This window comes from Misgurnus anguillicaudatus, chromosome 1 (genome assembly GCF_027580225.2).
Source record: "Misgurnus anguillicaudatus chromosome 1, ASM2758022v2, whole genome shotgun sequence".
Taxonomy (NCBI): domain Eukaryota; kingdom Metazoa; phylum Chordata; class Actinopteri; order Cypriniformes; family Cobitidae; genus Misgurnus; species Misgurnus anguillicaudatus.
This window is the reverse complement of record NC_073337.2, coordinates 2101212-2123074: the sequence shown is the minus strand read 5'-3', so window position 1 is coordinate 2123074 and position 21863 is coordinate 2101212. Positions and strand designations below refer to the sequence as shown.

At 38.2% G+C, this 21863-nt stretch overlaps 1 protein-coding gene across 17 annotated transcripts in view; it reads left to right on the top strand.

Moving 5' to 3' along the window:
* Positions 1 to 9337, top strand: part of wnk1b (WNK lysine deficient protein kinase 1b) — a 94237-nt gene extending 84900 nt beyond the window's left edge. For 14 of the 17 annotated variants that reach the window (XM_055190740.2, XM_055190737.2, XM_055190739.2 and 11 more), the window contains 3 exons: positions 445 to 486; positions 5519 to 5724; positions 5802 to 9337. In XM_055190740.2, the coding sequence (XP_055046715.2) occupies positions 445 to 486; positions 5519 to 5724; positions 5802 to 6146 (593 nt within the window). In that variant the 3' untranslated portion in view covers positions 6147 to 9337. Of the gene's footprint in view, positions 1 to 444; positions 487 to 5295; positions 5348 to 5518; positions 5725 to 5801 lie in introns of all 17 variants that reach the window. The other 3 variants (XM_055190747.2, XM_055190746.2, XM_055190742.2) reach the window with 2 other exon arrangements.
* Positions 9338 to 21863: the final 12526 nt, after the last annotated feature.

The window sequence follows — 21863 nt, the reverse complement described above, 5'->3', positions numbered from 1 at the left end:
TATCATGAAAATGTAAGAACGCTCCCACCCCTAGATTTCTGCACTGAAATACTGTATAGCTTGTGTTCTTTAGTGCATTTTTCTGTATTGTCAGAACGTTTTGGCCTTCATCTTCCTTTTTGATATTGTATTTGCTGAATTTACAGTTTTCAATACACTTTATAATCTTTGTGCACTCATGTCTTCCCTTAGCAGTCAAAAGAAGGAAAATCTGTTTGATAACCTGTTCTCACAATGTACAGTAAATATACCCACACTAGTACCGTATATTCACCATAATAATACTTACCCCACTTTCACTCATTTATAAAGTACAGTACAGTGTGTCAGGGCTTTGAGTAAAGTTTTAAGCAGCATTCTGATGCACTCCCACAATGCATTGTGTCAGATGTGAGTAACTGTAACACTGATTCTCTCAATCCCATCGTTCTCTTCATGCTTCAGGGAAGATGGTGAAAAAAGTCTGCCCCTGCAACCAGCTCTGTAGTAATTATCTCTTATCTTTATTCTTCCCCTTTCCTCTCTGCTCTCTCCTGTCGTCACTCACTGCCGCACTCCCTCGTCTTTGTGTCCCGTGACCTGTTGGAAGTTCATAGGCTGACTTGAGCATTTCTATCCTGTGATGACCCCATTCATGTGTTATAACTGTGGCATGTCACATGTGTTTGTGTGAATCTTTCAAACATAAACTTTGAAGCGTCCACGCTTGCGCTAAACTTTCTACTAGGGGTGTAGGGTACATCCTGATTTCAAGGTAGTGTCACACTTTCCCCGTTCATTTATTTTCATTCAGAGCAAGTCTGTGAGAACTAAAACCCGTAGTTTAGTCTTTTTTTTGTGTGTACGCAAACATACGCGTACAGTCAAATGCACAGCCTTACAAAGAAAGTATAGTTTATTTGACTCGTACGTATACACTTACACATGCGCATTGCGACAAAATGTAATGCATCTCCTGGCCTACATACTACATTCTTATGTACGCACACGCACAACCTACACGTACAAAGTTACACAAACCCAGCGGTGCGCGTACAGTGTGCTAATATATTCTGATGACGAAATTTGCATCACGCACTGTATGTGGACCCTCGCGTGTGTTTAAAAACATGACTACACTTCAAACTTAAGGGTATGATGTGCTTAAAGGATTAGTCCATTTTTTTAAAAAAAATCCAGATAATATACTCACCACCATTTCATCCAAAATGTTGATGTCTTTCTTTGTTTAGTCGAGAAGAAGTTGTGTTTTTTGAGGAAAGCATTCCAGGATTTTTCTCATTTTAACGGACTTTAATGGACCTCAACACTTAACAGTTTGGAATTGCAGTTTCAGGGGACTCTGAATGATCCCAAACGAGGCATAAGGGTCTTATCTAGTGAAACGATTGTTATTTTTGACAGGAAAAAAAATAGGCACTTTTAAACAACAACTTCTCGTCTTCCTCCGGTCCTGTGGCGCACCAGCGTGACCTCACGTAATTGCGTAATGCCGTGGGAAGGTCACGTGTTACATATATGAGACGCACATTTGTGAACCATTTTAAACAATTAACTGACACAAAGACATTTATTATTAATACAACAAGATCGGATTGGACCTCTTTCTCCACACTTGTAAACACTGGGGTGTAGTTTCGCATACATCATCCTTGACCTCTTAACGTGATGGCGTATTGCGTGGGGTCGCGCTGGCGCGTCACATGGCCGGAGGTGGACGAGAAGTTGTGGTTTAAAAGTTTCTTCTCGACTAAACAAAGAAAGACATCAACATTTTGGATGACATGATGGTGAGTAAATTATCTGATTTTTTTTAAAGAAAATGGACTAATCCTTTAACAAACACTTAATTAATTAAAAAATCGCAAGACATCAATACAATTGTATTTTCAGGTCGCACCTCAAATAAAAACGAACATTTTCACAGTATGGGTGTCGATGACCATTTTAAACTGGGAATCAATGTCACTCAACACGTGGTCATGTGACGCCCCCTCTATCTGCAGCTGACTGCCTAATGCACTCCTTAATGGACCTGTCTGAACGCTCATCCCATTATACACAAACCGCAGACAATTCAAAACGCCCCGTCTCTGTGCTCTTCTTTATCCCACAAGACTCATTTCTCTCTCTCTCTGCATGTCCTTCCCATCCCGTTTGAATGGGCTTTAATGAGGTTTAATGAAGCCTTGCTTATTTCCGCCCTCGCTGTGCATAGGATGTAATCACTGGGCATTGAACAAACAACATTGCCTGTACTGAGGCAACGTAGCTCAGATTTTCACAGAAAAGACTTGGAATAGAAGGTTTATATAAAAAGGACAACAACATAATGAATGGAAGTCATCCAGTAATGCTGAAGTCAAACTGTGCATAGCCTCTCTTGCCACTTTTCCATCGAAACGGTGCTGGTGCTCGGTTTAAACAATTAAAAACATTTGACAGTCAGTTCACTACTATTTCCAGTGGTGTAGGGCAGGGTATACGCAGGTATACGGAGTATACCCACCTCTTTATTTGATGGCAGGGGGTATACCCACTTCGACTGGGGGCATACATTAAGAGTATACCCACTTCTACTGGGGGCATAAATTAAGAGTATACCCATTTCTCCAGACACCACTACACTACTGACTATTTCAAACAACAGAGACTATATGTGTCCCTGAACTACAAAACTAGTCATAAGGGTCAGTTTTTTATACATGAATAAATGAACTTTCCATCGATTTATGGATAGGACAATATTTGGCCTTGATACAACTATTTGGAAGGTTTAAAAAAAAATCTAAACATTGAGAAAATCGCCTTTAAAGTTTAAAGCAAATAAGTCCTTAGCGGTGTTGGGGAAAGGTACTTTTAAAAGTAATGCATTACAATATAAAGTTACTCCTAAAAAGTAACAATTTTCGTTACTTAGTTTTCATGTAAAGTAATGCATACATTACTTTTTAGTTACTTTTGCGTTACTTTTTCTTGGCTAAGACTTGATCTCTTTCAGCCCTTGCCTGTGTTTTATGACTAAAAGTTCTGCATTCAGAAATTGCATATTTCATCACAAAAATGTCGAGCTCTGGCCTGTCATCTCAGTTTCGGACTCAAACTGTTCCCACACAGGTGTGTACGTATAGAGTGCAAAATGTGACTACGTTTAGTTTAATTCAGTACATAATTTTTTTATCGAATTAATTCAACTAAAAAAGTAACTTGCATTACATTTTTGAAAAAGTAACTCAAATATTAATGTGTACATTTAAAAGGTAATGCGTTACTTTACTCGTTTCTTCTAAAAGTAATATTATTGTGTAATGCACGCTACTTGTAATGCGTTATCCCCAACACTGGTTCTTAGTAACACATATTACTTATGATAAATACATTTATTATATATTTATGGTAGTAGGAAATGTACAAAACATTTAATGGAACATGATCTTTACTTAAAGGATAATTCCGGTGTTGAACACTTTGAGTCTCATTTCTGGTTTGTTTTGGATGAACTGCAGTGTTCAGTGAACTACCAATTTTGACAATGGTTCGTGTCTTGACTTTTTGACTCGTTTAAAAAGCGTCTCTTCAGAATGGAAGTCAATGGCTATGCACAAACATGTCATTAAAACAACACTTAACGTTCATTTTCAAAACTGTGCTACTCACCGAGTGGTTCGTGGTGTTCGTTGATGATTAAAAACAAATATATTGGTGCAATGTATGATTTCAATCTGTGTTATTTGCTATGGTGGAACTATTTTTTCAGATACCGGTCAAGAGACCCTTCTAAACGAGTCAAAAAGTCAGGACACGACCCATTGTCAAGGTTTCAGTGTCCATCACTGTGGTTCATCCAAGACGGGCCAGGGGTTAGACTCAACGTGTTAAATACCGGAATTATCCTTTAATTTCCTAAGGATTTTTAGCATTAAAAAAAATGATAATTTTGACCCACACAAAAACAATTGGCTGTTTCTACAAATATGCCAGTGTGACTTGTGCCTGGTTTTGTGGTCCAGGGTCACATATAAGTGGCTGATTGCTGGACTAACTGAATGCACTTAAATTAAACTTGTGTACAATGTGTGTGATGTAGATTTGTTTTGCATCATACATCAGCATCAGTAGGACCTGGTTTTATTTGCTTAAATCTTTATTGTGATGTTATCCTGCCCCCTTCAGTCCTGATGGTGGTATGGGTCCAGATTTTGCCCTGGCTTTGACACCAGCACTAGCACTCGAGGGAAAAGAGGGCACCTGTCTTTCTAAGCATGGCTTGCTTTAGATTACATTACCCAGAATTCTCAGTTCCTTATGGGGCTTCTGTTATGGCGCAGTGTCTTTTTGTATTATGGATTTAGCATTTTTGCTGTTCTAACAGGTCTTATACATACATACATGTAACTGGATGGATACCTCTGGATAGTGGGCATCATTTTTGTGCAATTGTAATTAACTACAGAGAGATTTGTAGTGTAATTATATTTAATTTTTATTTGTTTTTGATTAAGCTTTATTTAGCCTTATTTCTCTTGTGCATGATTCCTGTAGTTTATTCCTTTAGACTTTATAAAGACCATCATCTTTTGTCATGACAGTGATGTGTCTTACGAAGGAGCTGAGGTATTTCAACCCGGCTTGTGCATTCTTCATCTTGCCTCGTGTTAAAGGAACGGTTCACCTAAAATTAAGAATTTTGTCTTTATTTCCTTATTTATAGCATTATGTTCCAGCTGCTCTTATCTAAACAATGAAAGTAAAGGCTGACTACAGCTTTAAAGCAAGAATAGTCGAGGTTTTCTTACACAATGCTTTTATAATTCTTTAGATGAGAGCCGCTCATAACTAAACAACCTATTTGGATAGTTAGAAAAAAACGTACATTCCATTGGGTAATGAAATGTTTCATTTTTAGTGGAACTGTCCCTTTAAATGTGCAGTAAACAGCGCACTGTATATATTTGCCTGCCCATTATAATCCAGTGCTTGTATTTGTGGAAGAGGCTTATTTACTCATACCTCCTCCCCCAAATACTAATGCTATAACAAGAAACATCAAATTTGTACATCCATAAACAATAGGTAAACATTTCAAATAATAAATTAACTTTCTTGTAGACATTGCAAGTTTATTGCAAGCTAATACTGGAGCATTTGGTGACCTTATTTCACCTTATCATGTCATCATAATGCCAAGCATGATCATGAACCCCAAGCCATTTAAAGAGGCGAAGTGCCGTGTTTGTGCTACATCAAGAAACCTGAGATGGTGTTGTAACACTTTCATCATACCCTGTTTTGCAGGCTGGATACAGAGCGATAAATCTGTCACTTTAGCATCACGGTGGATGCCAAGGTGCTCCATAGGGCCTCACTGCCATGACTTCTCTTTCTTATTTACCTTATGTATATAAAAATATAGATTGATATAGTCTGTGGTCAGATTGTATCAGCTGTGGGTTTGTCGGGACAGAAATTCGAACGGCTTCCTCTTCACATTGTTTTCTCTCTCTTCCTCTCTGCTCAGGGACGAGCAGCACCAATACAGTGGCGGGAACCTGTCCGAATCAAAACCAGCCGCCCATCTCTCAGTCCCAGAGCTGCAAGGGGATGTTCACAGACGAACTGCACAAGCTGGTGGACAACTGGGCCAAGGATGCCATGAGCCTGTCCCAGGGCAAGAAAGGCTCCAAACACCAACAACAGGTGGTTCATCAAGCCCACAGTTACGATGTAAGTGCCTGAATCTTAGTGTAGGTTTGGATTTATAGATCACTGATGTGTAAAAGTCTTGTGTAATCCGTTCTCAGATGGTCCCTCATGCCAACATGGGCCGTAAATACTCCGCTCCAGGCCAGCTGTGCCCAAGCATCGCTTCGACTCTGAGCGGCCAACCGCCTATACCTAACACTCCTGCTACCTCTATGGGGACCCGGAAGGGTTCCTTGTGCCCCGCGCCGCAGTACGGCTACCCATCCGCACCTTACAGCGCCCAATGGGCAAGCTCTGCCGCACACACCCAGGGCGGCCTGCTGGCCTCCTCGCAACCCCTGGGCCAGTTTTCACAGGTGTCCAACCCAATACAGACCTTCCACCTCAGCACTTTGCAAAAGTCTGTCAGCCACCCTGGCGGACCCAACCTGAAGACCACGTAGTGCAGGACCTTGCCGCGCCAGGCCGAAAGATGGGGGGAGAGAGACGGAGCGATTGGATTGGATACGTGTGTCGGATTTGTTGGAAAGTGTTAAGAGACTCGCAAGTATTCTTACGGATGATTGAGGGATTGCGAAAGAATATGCCAAGATGCGCACACACACATCAGACCTACCAAATCCTCACAAATGCATTGTGATCCAAGCGAGAGGATGAAAATGAAACGCCAGAGTGCAATGTTAAGTGGCCAAAGAATTGTTATTATGGTTAACAAGGCATATTTTACCATCCAGCCCCACACATTTTACTCTGGACCCGTGTTTAGAGGTTTGATTTATCGACCTCCCGAAAAGCGTACGCTTACGAGCATGTCAGCAAATCCAGGCTGGTTTGGAGACAGGTGGGCGTTGGTGGAGAGCCCTGTGTGTCCTCATTCCCCCTCCGCTGCAACGCCATGGAAATGCAATAATTACAACAGCGTAAAATAACCCGTTTTAAACACAAAAAGTGGCCTTCATTCGAATTAAAAACGCGTGTACAGATTTTTAAAATTGGGTTGTGAGGGTTATGATTCCATTTGTTTTGTTTGTTTGCTCGGTTGGTTTGTTTTTCGAGTCGGCCTTGTGTAGCATAATCTTAGGGAGTTTTGTTTTTCAGACGTTCAGAGGCCTTAAGCTGCCCCCTGGTTTTGTGCTGAGAAGCTGCTACAGCCTCCCAGCATGCTTTGCCATTCACGTTTAATATCCTCTATCACCTCTCTCACCATAAGGTGACCTGTGTAATATAGTTGAGATCCAAATAAGATGTGATTTTTTTGGTGGTGGAGTCTGTTCCAACTCAAAATGGCCCCCTTTGCAATAAAAAGGTCATTACTACTTAAATATTGGCTCCACCCATTTATTCTAAATATCGGAGGATATTGTGATCATCACTCGGGGGTGGCACACGTAAACAAATACTGCCTTGTAGTCCCACCAAGCTTTAAATTCGTTCTCGATGGCTAAAGTTCCAGCTTGCCGTAATCGTGGCAACATTAGGTGACTTTTATATTCGTTTGATGCGACATTCAAATGTGAGACGGTTGTGTTCTGTATGGACCTGTATTTACTCATCAGTTTTTGATGTTGAAACACTGTGATTATTATAAATGTTGTTGGACAACGTTAGTTTAAGGTCGACAAAAACGTGAGGGTTATGGATATTAGCGTTCATGAGATGTAAGGCTAGCTATTTCATTATTCACAACTTATCGGAGACACTTTAACCTTTTTATGTTTTCCCCTTTGTATTTTTGTGTATTAGAAAAAAAATGTGAATGTAAAATGGTTTCAATTGATGTACTTGAAGAAACTGATCTTTCCCTTTTCCCCCCACGTCCGGTGAGTTTTCTAAAGATTATAGTGCCTTGCTTTTTTACTTTGCTTTGCTTTGGGGTTTGACATACATGTATATGGCTGCAATGAAGCGTGCCGGTGTTTGGACCTCACAGAGGGTGAATGTTAGTATATTACAGAATGAGATTTTGGCTCTATGACTTAAACCATTCGCTTGCATTGTTAATTATGGGTGCAAAAAGAAAAATTGGGCTTTTTAAAAGGCTGTGAAAGTGAGTTTTAGATACTAGAACATCTATCTTAGTATGCAAGTAAGTGTGCCTATCACTAGCGCACATTTATAAGCATTGTGTTGTTTCCAGTCTTATATGATCAGTTTTGTAGGTGAGAAAGTATCAAGATGGAGAAAGAAAGTTGGTATACACGAGACAGTATGTTGCTAAATAAATAAATATCTCAGATATGTGACGTGCTTAAGGCTTTGACACCATCCAGTGTCAGACCCTCTCCCATATGTTATGAGAGGCACTGGTTAACTAGTTGAGGATGTAAGGATGCACACAGGTCAGTAGTGAGGCTAATAAAGTGAAGAAAGAAAGTTAGCAACCCTCACCAACACAACAATGCTGCCAAAACAACGCTTGCAACGTTTATCTATCAGACTCTTTGCTTTAAGCTCACATCACGTAGACGTTTTCATCTCTTTCGTAGCAACCATTGGTCAAGTGCCGGCCGAATCACTTTTGTAAATGCTTTAGTTAAGTGCATAGATTTGGCTTTCATGAGTAAGAAATGTATAGATCCTTAGAGTATTTGCCTGGTTAAGACTGTAATGGGTACAAACTGTAGTGCAGTTGAAATTAGTGGAGAGACACTTATCACCTTAACTACTGAAAAAAGGACTTTAAGTTGCGTACTGCTTAGTGTACTGTCCGAGTGAAACGTCTGGTACAGAAAAACTTCACTAATCGCCTGTACAGTATAGATTCTCAAATGTGTTCACCAGCCGCCAGTGGCTCACTTGTACCTCTTTATATTTAAATAACTCTCGTTTCTCTTTTGCTTTGTATACAACGCTTTACCTGTAGACAGCTCGTGTTTCTTTTTTACCCAGAATTGGTTCGTTTAAACTGTGAACAAGCCGTAAGGTCTTTGAGAAAGAGGTCCCACCTGCTCAGTGTTCAAACTTATGAAATCTGTCGAATAAAACTACCTTGTGAGTGCCATGTCCTCATTCCAGATGAAACTCAAGTGTTAATTTGCTCTCCCGTACCGTAGAGGGCGCTAATGTAACTGCAGTGCAGAACGTACAACGTTAAACAAGATTCACTAACCTGACACCGTGTTCCCGGTTTACCAAAATGCTTTATTTACCATCCACCTTCCTTTAAAACAAAATGCTTTTGTAGTGGGCTGATGTGCAAGCAATCCAGTCAATAGATTGTAAACAGTTTTGTCTTACAGTAATCTCTTTGCATGATACTTCAGTTAGTCTGATACAGAAAATGCACACAAACCCACTGCAAAAAGTGTTTAATCAAACAAAACGAAATACAACAGAACAATGTTTACTTAATGCGACCTGTCCTGTCATTAAGTTCTTTTGTTTTGTGCTAATATAAGATCTGCCTGTTTGCTTTTAGATTTCTTCTAGCAACTTGAGTGTTTTTCTGAATGATACATTGTACAAAATGTTAAAACCAAACATAAACATGTAGGGAATCATTGGCAAGTTTAACTGTATGTTTTGCACTAAGTATAGGATGTTCAAGCTTCATATAAAACTGCGCTTTGCGCTCCAATAACAGCATTTGTTACCTTTATTTGTAAACTTAATAAAGAACATTTAAATAAAAAAAGTTTGTCTTTGCTTCTTAATTTATGCTAAACGCTTCAGGAAAGTGCAGTATTTTGGAGAAGTATACCTGATCTAGGGGTTCTTTTTTACATTTAACCCCGGGTTACATTCCTCTATGTTTGATACATGAAAACGTACAAACCTGTTTGTTAGGGTCTGCAGAATAACAACTGATAGGACATTTAAACCAGTTGATAATAAAATGTCTTAGTGTTTTAGACTCTGTAACATCATTGATGTTTTTTTTGGAAATTATAGTTTATTTGTGAAGTCACCGTTCAGGTGATCAGTGTTTTCTTATTTATCTCATAGTATTTCTCTCCACTATACACGTGAACGGTGCAGTTTGTTTGAATTAAGTTCATTCATTAATTAACATAGAGTCAGTCCTGAATACCTTTCATTACACATTGTTATATAAAGTTAAATGACAATTTTATGAACACCTCTTCTTCTTTTCCTTTTGGCTGTTCCCTTCAGGGGTCGCCACAGCGAATCATCTGCCTCCATCAAATCCAGTATGGAAGTTATGTTAGTGATTCCCATATTGAATTTTGCAAGTTTTACGTCGGATGCCCTTCCTGCCACAACCCTCTTTATTTACCCGGGCTTGGGACCAGCACAAAAAGTGCACTGGCTTGTGACCTCTGTGGCTAGATTCAGGGTTCCCATGAGTCCTTGAAAGTTTTTGAATCTGGTGGGAAAAATTCAAGGCCCTGGGAAGTTTTTGAAAATATACATGCATAGATACAGGTCATTGAAAGTGCTTGAATCTATTTTATGAAAGAGGGGAAAAATTCATATAATTCCCTGTGTAGTGTAGGATAATATCATTAAAATTCTAGACTTTTTATGCACACGTGCTGAACTGTTCACTTTAAATGCTTATATCTTCTGTATGCGAGTGTTGATTCATACCAAAATGCTTTTTTGCATAGTTGTGTTTGACACATGAAAACGTCTCGGGTTACGTATGTAACTGTTGTTCCCTGAGAAGGGAACGAGACGCTGCGTCTTCCTTTGCCATACTTCCTGCGTCGCCGTTTTTGGCAATATTTCAGATAGTGATATACTTCCTGGATTGCGCATCACCGTCTTTGTCGTTAAGCCTCATCATTGGTTGAATTTGATATACACATTCAGACACACTTATCCCTGGAGGCGTCCCCAAAGTGTCACCGCAGTGACGCAGTGCGAGTTCACTAGAATGGGAGCTGTAACAATGTATCTAAGGTAAGATGATGTAACCTTGCTCTCACTTGAAATGTGTCGCCACATTTAGTTCTTGAATGTGAGGTTATTGGACCTGGAAAGTCCTTGAAAGGTCCTTGAATTTGAAGTTAACTAAGGTGACGTTCTGTCTTTTACCAGAAAGGAATTATTGGCAATGAACATGTAAATGTTCAGAAACAAACAGAATAAAACATTACCTGTAAGTCCTCCACTTCAGTTTTTTTCTTCCCAGTCCTGTTTTTTGCATCCATGACTGCAGGTTTTTTAAATGTTTTTAACCATAGGCCCACAGGGTGGAGTCGAAAACACAACCACAGCACTTTGCACCATTTCGTCTAACTCAGACAAAGTACTTGCAGTTGTGAGGAAACCAAACGTGTGCATGGCCAGCTAGTAGTGGTACCGTGCACTGGAAAATGGAAAGCGAATTGGGTAGATTATATCACTTGGGTATTAAGGAGATACACCACATCTTTAAAATACATTATGCTATTGGAGATTAATGACAACCCTTATACTATTATAAGAGAGTTACAGTTAAGACCCGTTGATGATAAATGAAGACCAGAAGTCAAAGATGAAATAAATAGAAGAAATTTTACTGAAGAGAATTCTTTGCAGTTCACTCAGCAGAAGTCACCCACAACACTCAGCAAGGAGTTCCTAAGCCGATCTGCTCACACATTACAACTAAAACTATAAATAAAACTACGTCATTATGTCAAACTTTATGATTCTGATTGATTAAGCTATAGATAAACTTAAGAGAACTTCCACACATGGACATCCAGTTCAGAGCACATCTAGTTTGAGTAACAGTAATTGTTTTACTTGTGATTTTAACACTGAGAAACAAGCTTATTTCTTAAGCATGAATAATTTTTTCTAATCACTTTAATATCTGAGATGATAAATATTGATTATTATTTGATTAATAAGTCTTCAAAATCATTTAAAAGGATATAATGAAGAGGAGGCAGACTCCACTCAGGACTCCACTCCTTCACTTTTTTTAACTGGAAATGTATTCAGAACTACATTCATGGTAGGGGAGACCGGGGTTGGTTGTCACACTGCTTATTCCAGACATACTACATGGCGCTGTGGTACAATTTTGATATCAATTTGTTAGCCTTTAATAGCTTACACATTTGCACTTGAAATTTTGCTGAGCAGACACAAAACATTGAGGTTAGGAGACAATTTTTTATTTTTATGGGTCAGAGTAAATTTTCTTTTTGTTTTTGTTTTTGTGTTGAGATCTTGTAGGATGTTAGTCATTCAAAAACAAAACACTCATTAAAAAGCCAAAAGTAGTAGCTTTATTTTGAGTCATCTTTTAGCGATCAAGTTAAAGCCGTGTGGCAGCTAGCTTATAATGTTTGTCAAGAAGTCAGTTGGGGTTGGTTGTCACATAAGAATATTGGACATGTAGACCTTTTAAGACTGTTGGTCTATTTGTTTGTTTTTGTGTGCTGTTAAAATAAAATAAATAAAGCATGAAATAAAGAGGTTTTAACACTAAAAATGATTTCATTTTATTTCTCAACTTCCTAAACTTCAGCCAGCTTCTTGTTTCCTGTCTGCCATTATTGGACAAACTGATTAATCCAGGTGTGCCTGATCTCAGTAGTCACAACAACAATAATCAGACTCACCTGGATTAATCAGTTTGTCCAATAATGGCAGACAGGAAACAATGAGCTGGCTGAAGTTCATAGTGCAGCTGGGCATGCAACCTATTCAAGTAACTGATCACCCACTTTAATCCCATTGTTTAAACATAAGGGGCATTAATAACAACTATCATAGGGGTGTATTCATATTAAAACTTATTTGCAGTTTCTAGCTTAAAAAACTAAAAAGTTGCACATTATCTTTTCAGATCCCAATTTATCACTGAAATCCTATTGAAACTCTATAGGGACAACCAACCCCATACCCTGTGACAACCAACCCCGTTGATGGTTAATTACTTGCCGTTACAATACATTTGAAAAGTAAAAAGTATACACATTTAAAGCCAACACTCCAAAGTTTCATTTCATGTAGGAATTACTGCTGAAAGATTTTTTGAAGATGAGCAATTCATGCATGAGTAAAAATTGTGACAACCAACCCCGGTCTCCCCTACTTCCCAGGAAAGTTGATGGCAATCCTGGAATGAGTTAGCTTTTTAGTATGCATGTCTTGTTAAAACAAGCAATAATTATTTTTACTCTTTAAGACTTACTGTTGTGCTTACTCAATACATATAAAGTAATAAAGGCTAAATTATGAAATGAATACATAGCAATTTCTAATATGAGGAATTCAAATCACAATATTTTGTTCTTTCTTGTAAATTACAGAAATGCTTATTACTTTCTGCACATTTCTTTAGCATTTTTCATTATGTGACTCAAGCAACGGCGAAGAACTGTAACTTCAAAGTCTTCCTTGATTCCTTTCCCACTGCTAATTCTGTAGTACAGGTTGATGGTATCATGCAGATTTTTCCTTCATATTGCCTTCATTAATACCATCGACCCATCGCAGATTACCATAATGAGTGACCGCATGCCTGACATATGGTCGGGTTGCGATTTTGGCTTTTTCCCATGATCTTAGATCCCATGAGAATAATATGTCATACAGAACCGTTTGCCACTGTACGTTAGTATTAACGACGGCAGTGGGGCCTCTGGCCTTAGTCAAACGAGTTTCTGTTTCTGTTTTAAAGATCATATGGGGGGCCCCATACATAGACTCACCCATACATAGACTCACCCATACATAGACTCACCCATACATAGACTCATAGGCCCACAAATTTTCTAAAATCATCAACTATATGTAATACACTTAACCAGCAATAGTTAGCCTGTCCGGAACTGAGCTGACTTAAACCATATCACTGTGTGACACTTGCTTTACATGTGAACGGCCCCTACGCTAAGATTTTGTTTCTCTCTCCCTGTCTCGTCCTCGACAATGAGACAAACAGACCCAGTTCCGGTAAATGTGAAAGTCGGCACACCTCTGATCTACTGGCTGTTCTTCAACGTGATGCCCTGCTGATGCCTGACTGCCAACGATCACTGGCAGAACCCGCTTAATCTCCTTATCCGTTTCAATGTGTGTGTATATATATATATATATATATATATATATATATATATATATATATATATATATATATATATATATATATATATATATATATCCCAAGGGTTTTTCCCTCCTAGGACTTTTTTTAACTTCCCCGGCTAAAAAGAACGGGGTTTTTTTCTCCTAGGGGGTTTTTCAACCCGGGGAGGCAGCCTTCTTGGGCTTAACTTCTATACGTTACATTAGTAATACATTCGCTTTAATGTGGATTTATAGCCGCAGCAAATTTAGCTGCTTGTGCTATCATGTATTATGTTGTGCTATCTGTCGATTTTCTGTGCTTTTCTCTGCTTCTATTAATGTTAAGCTGCTTTGATACAATTACCAAATTGTGAAAAGCGCTATATAAATAAAATTGAACTGAATTGAAAAAAATGCCTGTCCGCCCAACACATCTTGCAACATCTGTCAGAAATGCCTCAAGGAAATATGAAACTGAGGCTGTAGTGTGGTCACATGTCAGATAAGTTGCAACAGCAAAGGGAGAGGAGTTTTTATTTTTGATTCCAGAAAAGGTGGTGAGCCATTCTCTTTCTTTAAAATGCTGCCCGCGGCATCAAGATTAATGATGTCCTCTCTGCATCTATCCTGATATATTTCTATGCTCCTTCTAGACCACAGTAGGACACCTTTCGGATGTAAAAAGACCTTTTGTGGGATCTCATCAGGAGCATTCCTCTTTTTGTCCAGCATTATTTAATTGATTTTGAAGTGCTTGGCCTACTACTTCTCTTTCATGTGCTCTTACAGATCATCGTTTCAATTCTACTGGATTATGCATGGCCTCCTCACCCTGAAACTGTACTGTAGCCACGTCCACACAGAAAAAGTGACTGTACCATCATCAAACCGGCAGTACCCAACACACCAGATTCAGGGCTTGGTTGCGTAGATCCCAAACTCTTAAGCCTGTGCCTTTTTAAAAGCAAAGGAACATGGATGCAAGGTCATTAATTCTTTAGAAATAATATTTGTCCACTTTAATCCTTTAAATTCCCATTTCCCCCTATCTTGTTTTAATTCGCTTCATTCACTGGAATCAATAAAAAAGTACTGTGGCTTCTCTGTGATTTTAATTCGGATTAATCCATCTTCATCAGAGATGCTGGTCATGGACCCCTGATGAAAAAGCAATAGTGACTTTCATTGTGATTACTATTTTAATCAATAACCAGAATTTTAAATTTTTATTTTGAAACGCATGAAAGTTTTAAGTAGCATGTGCATTACTCTGCGGCTGCTCAGTAACATTTCTGGAGTAAAAAAGCTTGATTTTGCAGAGGGCTTATTCAAATTTTATTATAAAAATGTATGGAATTAAATTTTGAATTAGGGCTGTCATGATTAGTAGATTCTTTTTGAGTACCTGATTTGAGTTTTCCTTTAAATAACAGAGTCAAATACATTTCGTGACAAGACAAGAAAGCCACAGCATCTCTAAAAGAATTGCTTGTCTCACCACTACCCAAAGACCATAAAGATTTTGCTCTGCTTTTCGAAGCTTGTTGAGGTTTGAAGGAGCATATACACAGTTAACTTATGTGTGATCTACCAGAATTGCTACAATTCAGCTAAAATTCCTACAATAACAAGCTGATGCTAAATTTTCATTGTTAGCTTGATTCAAATAATGTGGTTACATAAATAAAGAAATACTGAGCGATTGACATAATAATCACAACTTTTATGCTAAATTTAGGATAACTGTGATATCAGTACTGTAAAGGACCGTGCCCTTACAGAATATAATGTAAAAATGATTCTATTTAAACAGATCAAACAGAGTGTGGACTCACTTGGTCAGGAGATGCCTGTTCTCCTGGTTCGCTTTTGGTTGTTGTAATTTTGCTCTTAATTCATACAATTTGTGGAAATTTTGTGTAGCGGTCACATTTTATTTGTTTGCTTAGTCAAAAAAATGTAGGATTTGTGTAAATTATTTGATGGTTTTATTTTTAAATTGGTGCGGAGGCTGTTCTCCAGCAGAGGGGCGCTGATGACATGGAACACCCAGACAGTAAATTTTCTAAAGTTTAATTCTGTGCAGTGAACGTATTCTACTATTAAAAAGGAGGCTTTGGTGTTGTTTTTTGCGATTCAACACTTGCAAGTGTATTTGTCCAGCTGCCATACGATCGTCCCCAGGTAAAAAAGTAGTATACTTTAGTGTATTAGAAATATAATTGAAGTACATGAAGTATAAAACAAGTATGCTTCTACTTGTTGTACTTAATTTAAAGAGTATTTAATATGTACTTTTTAAAAGTATACTTCCAAAAAGATGCAATTAAGTTCAACTTAAGAGTCCAAAAAATAAGTATACTAATTTACCAGTAATTCAATTATTTTTTAAATGTACTTTTTAAAAGTATACTTCCAAAAAGATGTAATTAAGTTCAACTTAAGAGTCCAAAAAATAAGTATACTAATTTACCAGTAATTCAATTATCTTTTAAATGTACTTTTTGAAAGTACACTTCCAAAAAGATGTAATTAAGTTCAACTTAAGAGTCTAAAAAATAAGTATACTAATTTACCAGTAATTCAATTATCTTTTAAATGTACTTTTTGAAAGTATACTTCCAAAAAGATGTAATTAAGTTCAACTTAAGAGTCCAAAAAATAAGTATACTAATTTACCAGTAATTAAATAATTTTTTTAAATGTACTTTTTGAAAGTGTACTTTGTTGTCAATGTATTTTAAATGGTATAGAAGTTTATTTTTTTTTAAGTGTATTAAATTTGACATACTTAGAGTGACAATTCAGTATACTTATGGGAAGTATATTTTTTGAAAATTAATTGTTAATTTACTTTTTTAGCGTACTATGATCTCACTTCATTAGAAGTGTGACTTCTGTACACTTTATACAGTACACTCTAAAATAAGTGTATTTTTAGTTGCATATCAGAGTACTTTCATAAAATACGTTAGAATAATAAAATGTAGGCTATACACTGCATGAAAAGAGCTGTATCCGGACAAATACGGATGGGAAATCCCTGCTAAACTTTAGGTTTGCCAGATAAATGAGGCAGAGTGCTTGGAAACGTAATACTCAGAAGTAAACACGTGAAACATCCAGATATCTTGTGTATATGGATGTATACAGGAACTGGTGGAAGTTTCTAGGAATCCTTACAGCTGGTTGTAAGGAGTGCTGGTTGTGAGGTGTGAAGGGGTAATGACAGAGGTGCTGTCTCTGTTTTCAAAGCTGGGTGGGGGGTTCAAAGCAGCACATAACATAAAAACTGGATAAAAACAGTATATATCTACAAGTGTGTTTACTAAATACATGTATTATTATGCTAATGTAATTTAATTGATAAAGTTTTTTTTTATTTAAGAAAATCTGAGCATCACTCAAAATAACTGTCAACATGTTTGTCAACTAAACATGTTTTGTAAACGTTATACATTTTATAAAAATATTTTATATTTTTATTATTGATAAAGTATAAAGAACAAATCAGTGTGAAAACGCAGATTATAAAAAGTACATAACTGCCAGCAGAGGATCCAAAATAATGAAAAAAAAACATCCAATGCATCTTGGAAATTGTAGTCAAAATACTTCTACAGCAGCATGCTACAGCAGTACCAACGCCAGGGCAAAAGACTCCAATTCCCAGAATGCACCTGCACCCACCCATTCATTCCCACCAATCAGGATCAACGGCATTATTTCAAACCGCTACTGACTCGTTTTCATGCTAAACAGTACGGCTGAGGTAAGTTTGACTTTAATTCCTTTACATCGCGCATATCTGTTCCATATTTGTTCCTATTTTGTTCTTCACTGTGATTATTTTTGTCTTTATGCGAGAAGTGTTTTCATTTAAAGTAGTGATGGGGAAATGAAGCTTCGAATGAAGCACCGATACTTCTCTTACTGTTTCGAACCATGATTCGAAGCCTCAACGAGGGTGTCGAAAACAGCGCCATCTTTTGGTTAATAAAACATATAGCAGTTGCTTCTGGAAAAAGCTCCGTCAATGAAGCAACAAGCTGATGAAATTCAGATGAATATTAATATTATGTGTACAAATAAAGCTCAGACAACATGTCTGTGAATGGTCAATATAATACATTTATTTACTGATTAAAGTGTGGCAATAAATTCCAGTATGAGTTAATATTCATATGATTCAATACTGTATTGTACAGAATAATGTTCACAGGCATATAATAACAGACGCGCACACAAGTATAAATAAATACAATATTATATATACAGTAATATGTGGGACCAAAATGTGAATAAGGCAAATAACTCATAAAAAACCTCTAGGGTTCGAACCTTCTGACACGCAAAGCGAAGCGCGCACGTGACTAAGCAGAAAGTGAAGCTTCGTTTGTCATTGGTCACGTGATTTCAACGTTAACAACACAAGCTTCGAATCAAAAGGTGTGTTCGACTTCATGCGGCGCTGCGCAGACCGATCGGCGGCTGACTTGAAGCAGTGCATTCCGGTTAGTATTTTTGTCCGACTTCAGATTCCGCTGCAGGCACGTGATTGTGTCATATGGTTTTTAAGTACCGCGAGAGCGATTCGAGATCAGCCGCCTGAGTTAGCCAGCGCAGTTCCCGAAGAGGAGCTGCACTGGCTGTAATGACGACACAGCTGTTTCACGATTGGTCGGATTCACCACATGACAACAATCACGTGTATTTCGTGCTTATTTTCACGCCCTCAGTTCCACAAATGTGTATTTTTATAACAGTTAAAGCTATTTTCATGTAGTCGCGATGTTATATTGTGTCATCTTCATCAAAATAAAATGGATAAAAAACGTAGACCCCACAACATTGGTATTTAAATAATATATGCTTATGTTGAACTCTTTATTCTTGTAAAACACTGCTGTAAGCCTCTTCAGTTCCACTCATGCTCATACACGGACATTCAAAACAGTATAATTCGCTTTTTATGTATTTTACATCTTACAAATCATGTTTAATGCGATTAAGCAAGCAAACGGCACGTGATCAGCCATGCCTGACGTAAATGCAGCAAGCTACGGGAACCACAGCGCGTCCGACTTCACGTCTCCGTTTTCAGCTCCTCCCCGCCTGCACGCGGCTAATCTCGCCGATCGGTTACATCCAGCCACAGCCGATGTCGAACTAAGGTGTGTTCGACATCGGCTGTGGCTGGATGTAACCGATCGGCGAGATTAGCCGCGTGCAGGCGGGGAGGAGCTGAAAACGGAGACGTGAAGTCGGACGCGCTGTGCTTCCCGTAGCTTGCTGCATTTACGTCAGGCATGGCTGATCACGTGCCGTTTGCTTGCTTAATCGCATTAAACATGATTTGTAAGATGTAAACTACATAAAAAGTGAATTATACTGTTTTGAATGTCCGTGTATGAGCATGAGTGGAACTGAAGAGGCTTACAGCAGTGTTTTACAAGAATAAAGAGTTCAACATAAGCATATATTATTTAAATACCAATGTAGTGGGGTCTACGTTTTTTATCCATTTTATTTTGATGAAGATGACACAATATAACATCGCGACTACATGAAAATAGCTTTAACTGTTATAAAAATACAGATTTGTGAGCATTTGTGGAACTGAGGGCGTGAAAATAAACACGAAATACACGTGATTGTTGTCATGTGGTGAATCCGACCAATCGTGAAACAGCTGTGTCGTCATTACAGCCCGTGCAGCTCCTCTTCGCGAACTGCGCTGGCTTACTCAGGCGGCTGATCTCGAACCGCTCTTGCGGTACTTAAAAACCATATGACACAATCACGTGCCTGCAGCGCCAGCTGAAGTCGGACAAAAATACTAACCGGAATGCACTGCTTCAAGTCAGCCACCGATCGGTCTGCGCAGCGCCGCATGAAGTCGAACACACCTACAAGCTTCGAATCAAAAGGTGTGTTCGACTTCATGCGGCGCTGCGCAGACCGATCGGCGGCTGACTTGAAGCAGTGCATTTTGGTTAGTACTTTTGTCCGACTTCAGCTGGCGCTGCAGTCACGTGACTGTGTCATTTGGTTTTTAAGTACCGCGAGAGCGTTTCGAGAGTAGCCGGCTGGCTCAGCCGGTGCAGCTTCTCCTGTGCGGCTGCCCGGAGTTGTGATGACGTAACAGCTTTACTTGATTGGTCGCCTCATTGATGACAACGATCACGTGCGTTTCAAGTTTAATCCAACCTTTAGTTTCACTAATAAACATTATAAATTCATGTTTTAAAACAGGAAAAAAACACTTTAATATGCTTAAATATGTTATATTGTGTCGTGTAATAAAATAAAAATGAAAATAACACGCTCTATTGGTATTTTAATAATATATGCTTGTTTCCCGTTATTTTCGGGTATACAGTATAAGCAGCAATTAAAATATTCGATATAAAATGTTTCTGGTTGCAACTTTTTATTAAAAGATTTGTTTTTATCAAATTCAGCATCTAATTCACTTCATTCGCGATTAAAAACAAGGAAACACGGCGCACACGTCACTACGGCAAGCAGCAGGTGTCCGGCTTGACGGCTCCGTCTTCAGTTCCTCCCTCGACTGCAAGCGGCAAACCTCGCCGATCGGTCTGCGCAGCGCCGGATGATCTCGAACACACCTATAGCTTCATCTGGCACGCCCACTTTTGCTCGACACAAGCTCCGAAGCCTCGCTTCAAATGTAACATCACTAATTTAAAGCACACACAGGAAACATTAAGAGTAAGTTATACACTCTACACAGTAACGTTAGGAACTTAAACATGCGGTTTTTCAGTGAGCAAAGTAACATGCAAAATGCCTGATAAACGAATCAAGTCGATGTTCTAAAACTTTAAAAATAAAACGGCAAGATTACTTGTGTTGGAGATGTTCAGCTAACTGTAGCAAATGGCTCTTTCTGCTATTTTAAACGATAACCTTAGACGATCTTCTGTTGTTTAAAAGCTCATTGCTGTAAGTTAGTTCTGATAGATGCTGCTTATTTTGCAAGCCTGTTTTAATAGCTTTATTCTGTTTAGTAACCAAGCCAGCTTCACTTTAAGTTTAAGATAAACTAACGTTAGATGCTGTTGTAAAGAAGCTTGGAGTCAAAATATATTTTAAAGTTGTATGATTGTCTTCTTTTTTAATATGATGTCTATCCATGTTTGTGTTTACAGAGGTCATGTACGTTACCATGTGGTCGACCTTGCTGACGCTGAAGAGGTTTCTGTGTAAAAATGATGTAAGTTAAGTTTAATCTTTTAATTTAATATTGTTTTAATTCATGCCCATGTCATGCTGGCTACCAGTCAAATATCGCATACAATTAAAATACTATTAATCACCAATAAAACCTTAAATGGCCCTTCCTATCTTAGAGAATTAATATCAGAAAAATGCTGGTCTCTTAATTATCCCTAGAATATCAAAAGTGTCTAAGCTCTGCAATGATTTGCCAACTGATATCTGTGAATCAGACACAGTCAATCACTTTAAATCTAAAGAAACACTTCACCCATTTGTATTAAGCTTTGTATCTTTAGAACCCCAGTCATGTTTTTGAATGGTCATGCATCATTTCCTGAGACAGGAGAAATACAGATTTCCGTGTTGCACTTCCTTCTTTCAATGATGTAAAAATTATAATTTTGCATCATTGAAAGAAGGAAGTCCAATATCTTTGTTGAGGTGGTGAGACTACAAACACCCCTATTTTAGTCAAATAGGCACCAAATTCGAAATGTATGTTACATTTCCACTACAAATATGAGACACTTTCAATAAAGATTAATGTTTCTACAGGTGAAATGGTCCATTAAAGGATAATTCTGGTATTTAACACTTTGAGTCTTATTTCTGGTTTGTTTTGGATGAATTACAGTGATGGACACTGTAATTTTGACAATGGGTCGTGTATTGAATTTTTTGACTCTGTTAGAAGCGTCTCTTGACTGCTTCAGAGTGGAAGTCAAGGGTCATGCACAAACATGTCATTAAAACAACATTTAACCTTCATTTTCAAAACTGTCCCTTACGAAAATTAACCATGGTTTTATTGTGGTAAAAGTGTAGTAACCATGTTTTTTTGGTCAATTGATTACTATGAGCAAAACCATGGTTTTACTACACTAACCATGGTTTAACTATGGTTTTTGAAAACCATGGTTGTCAGAACCATGGTTATT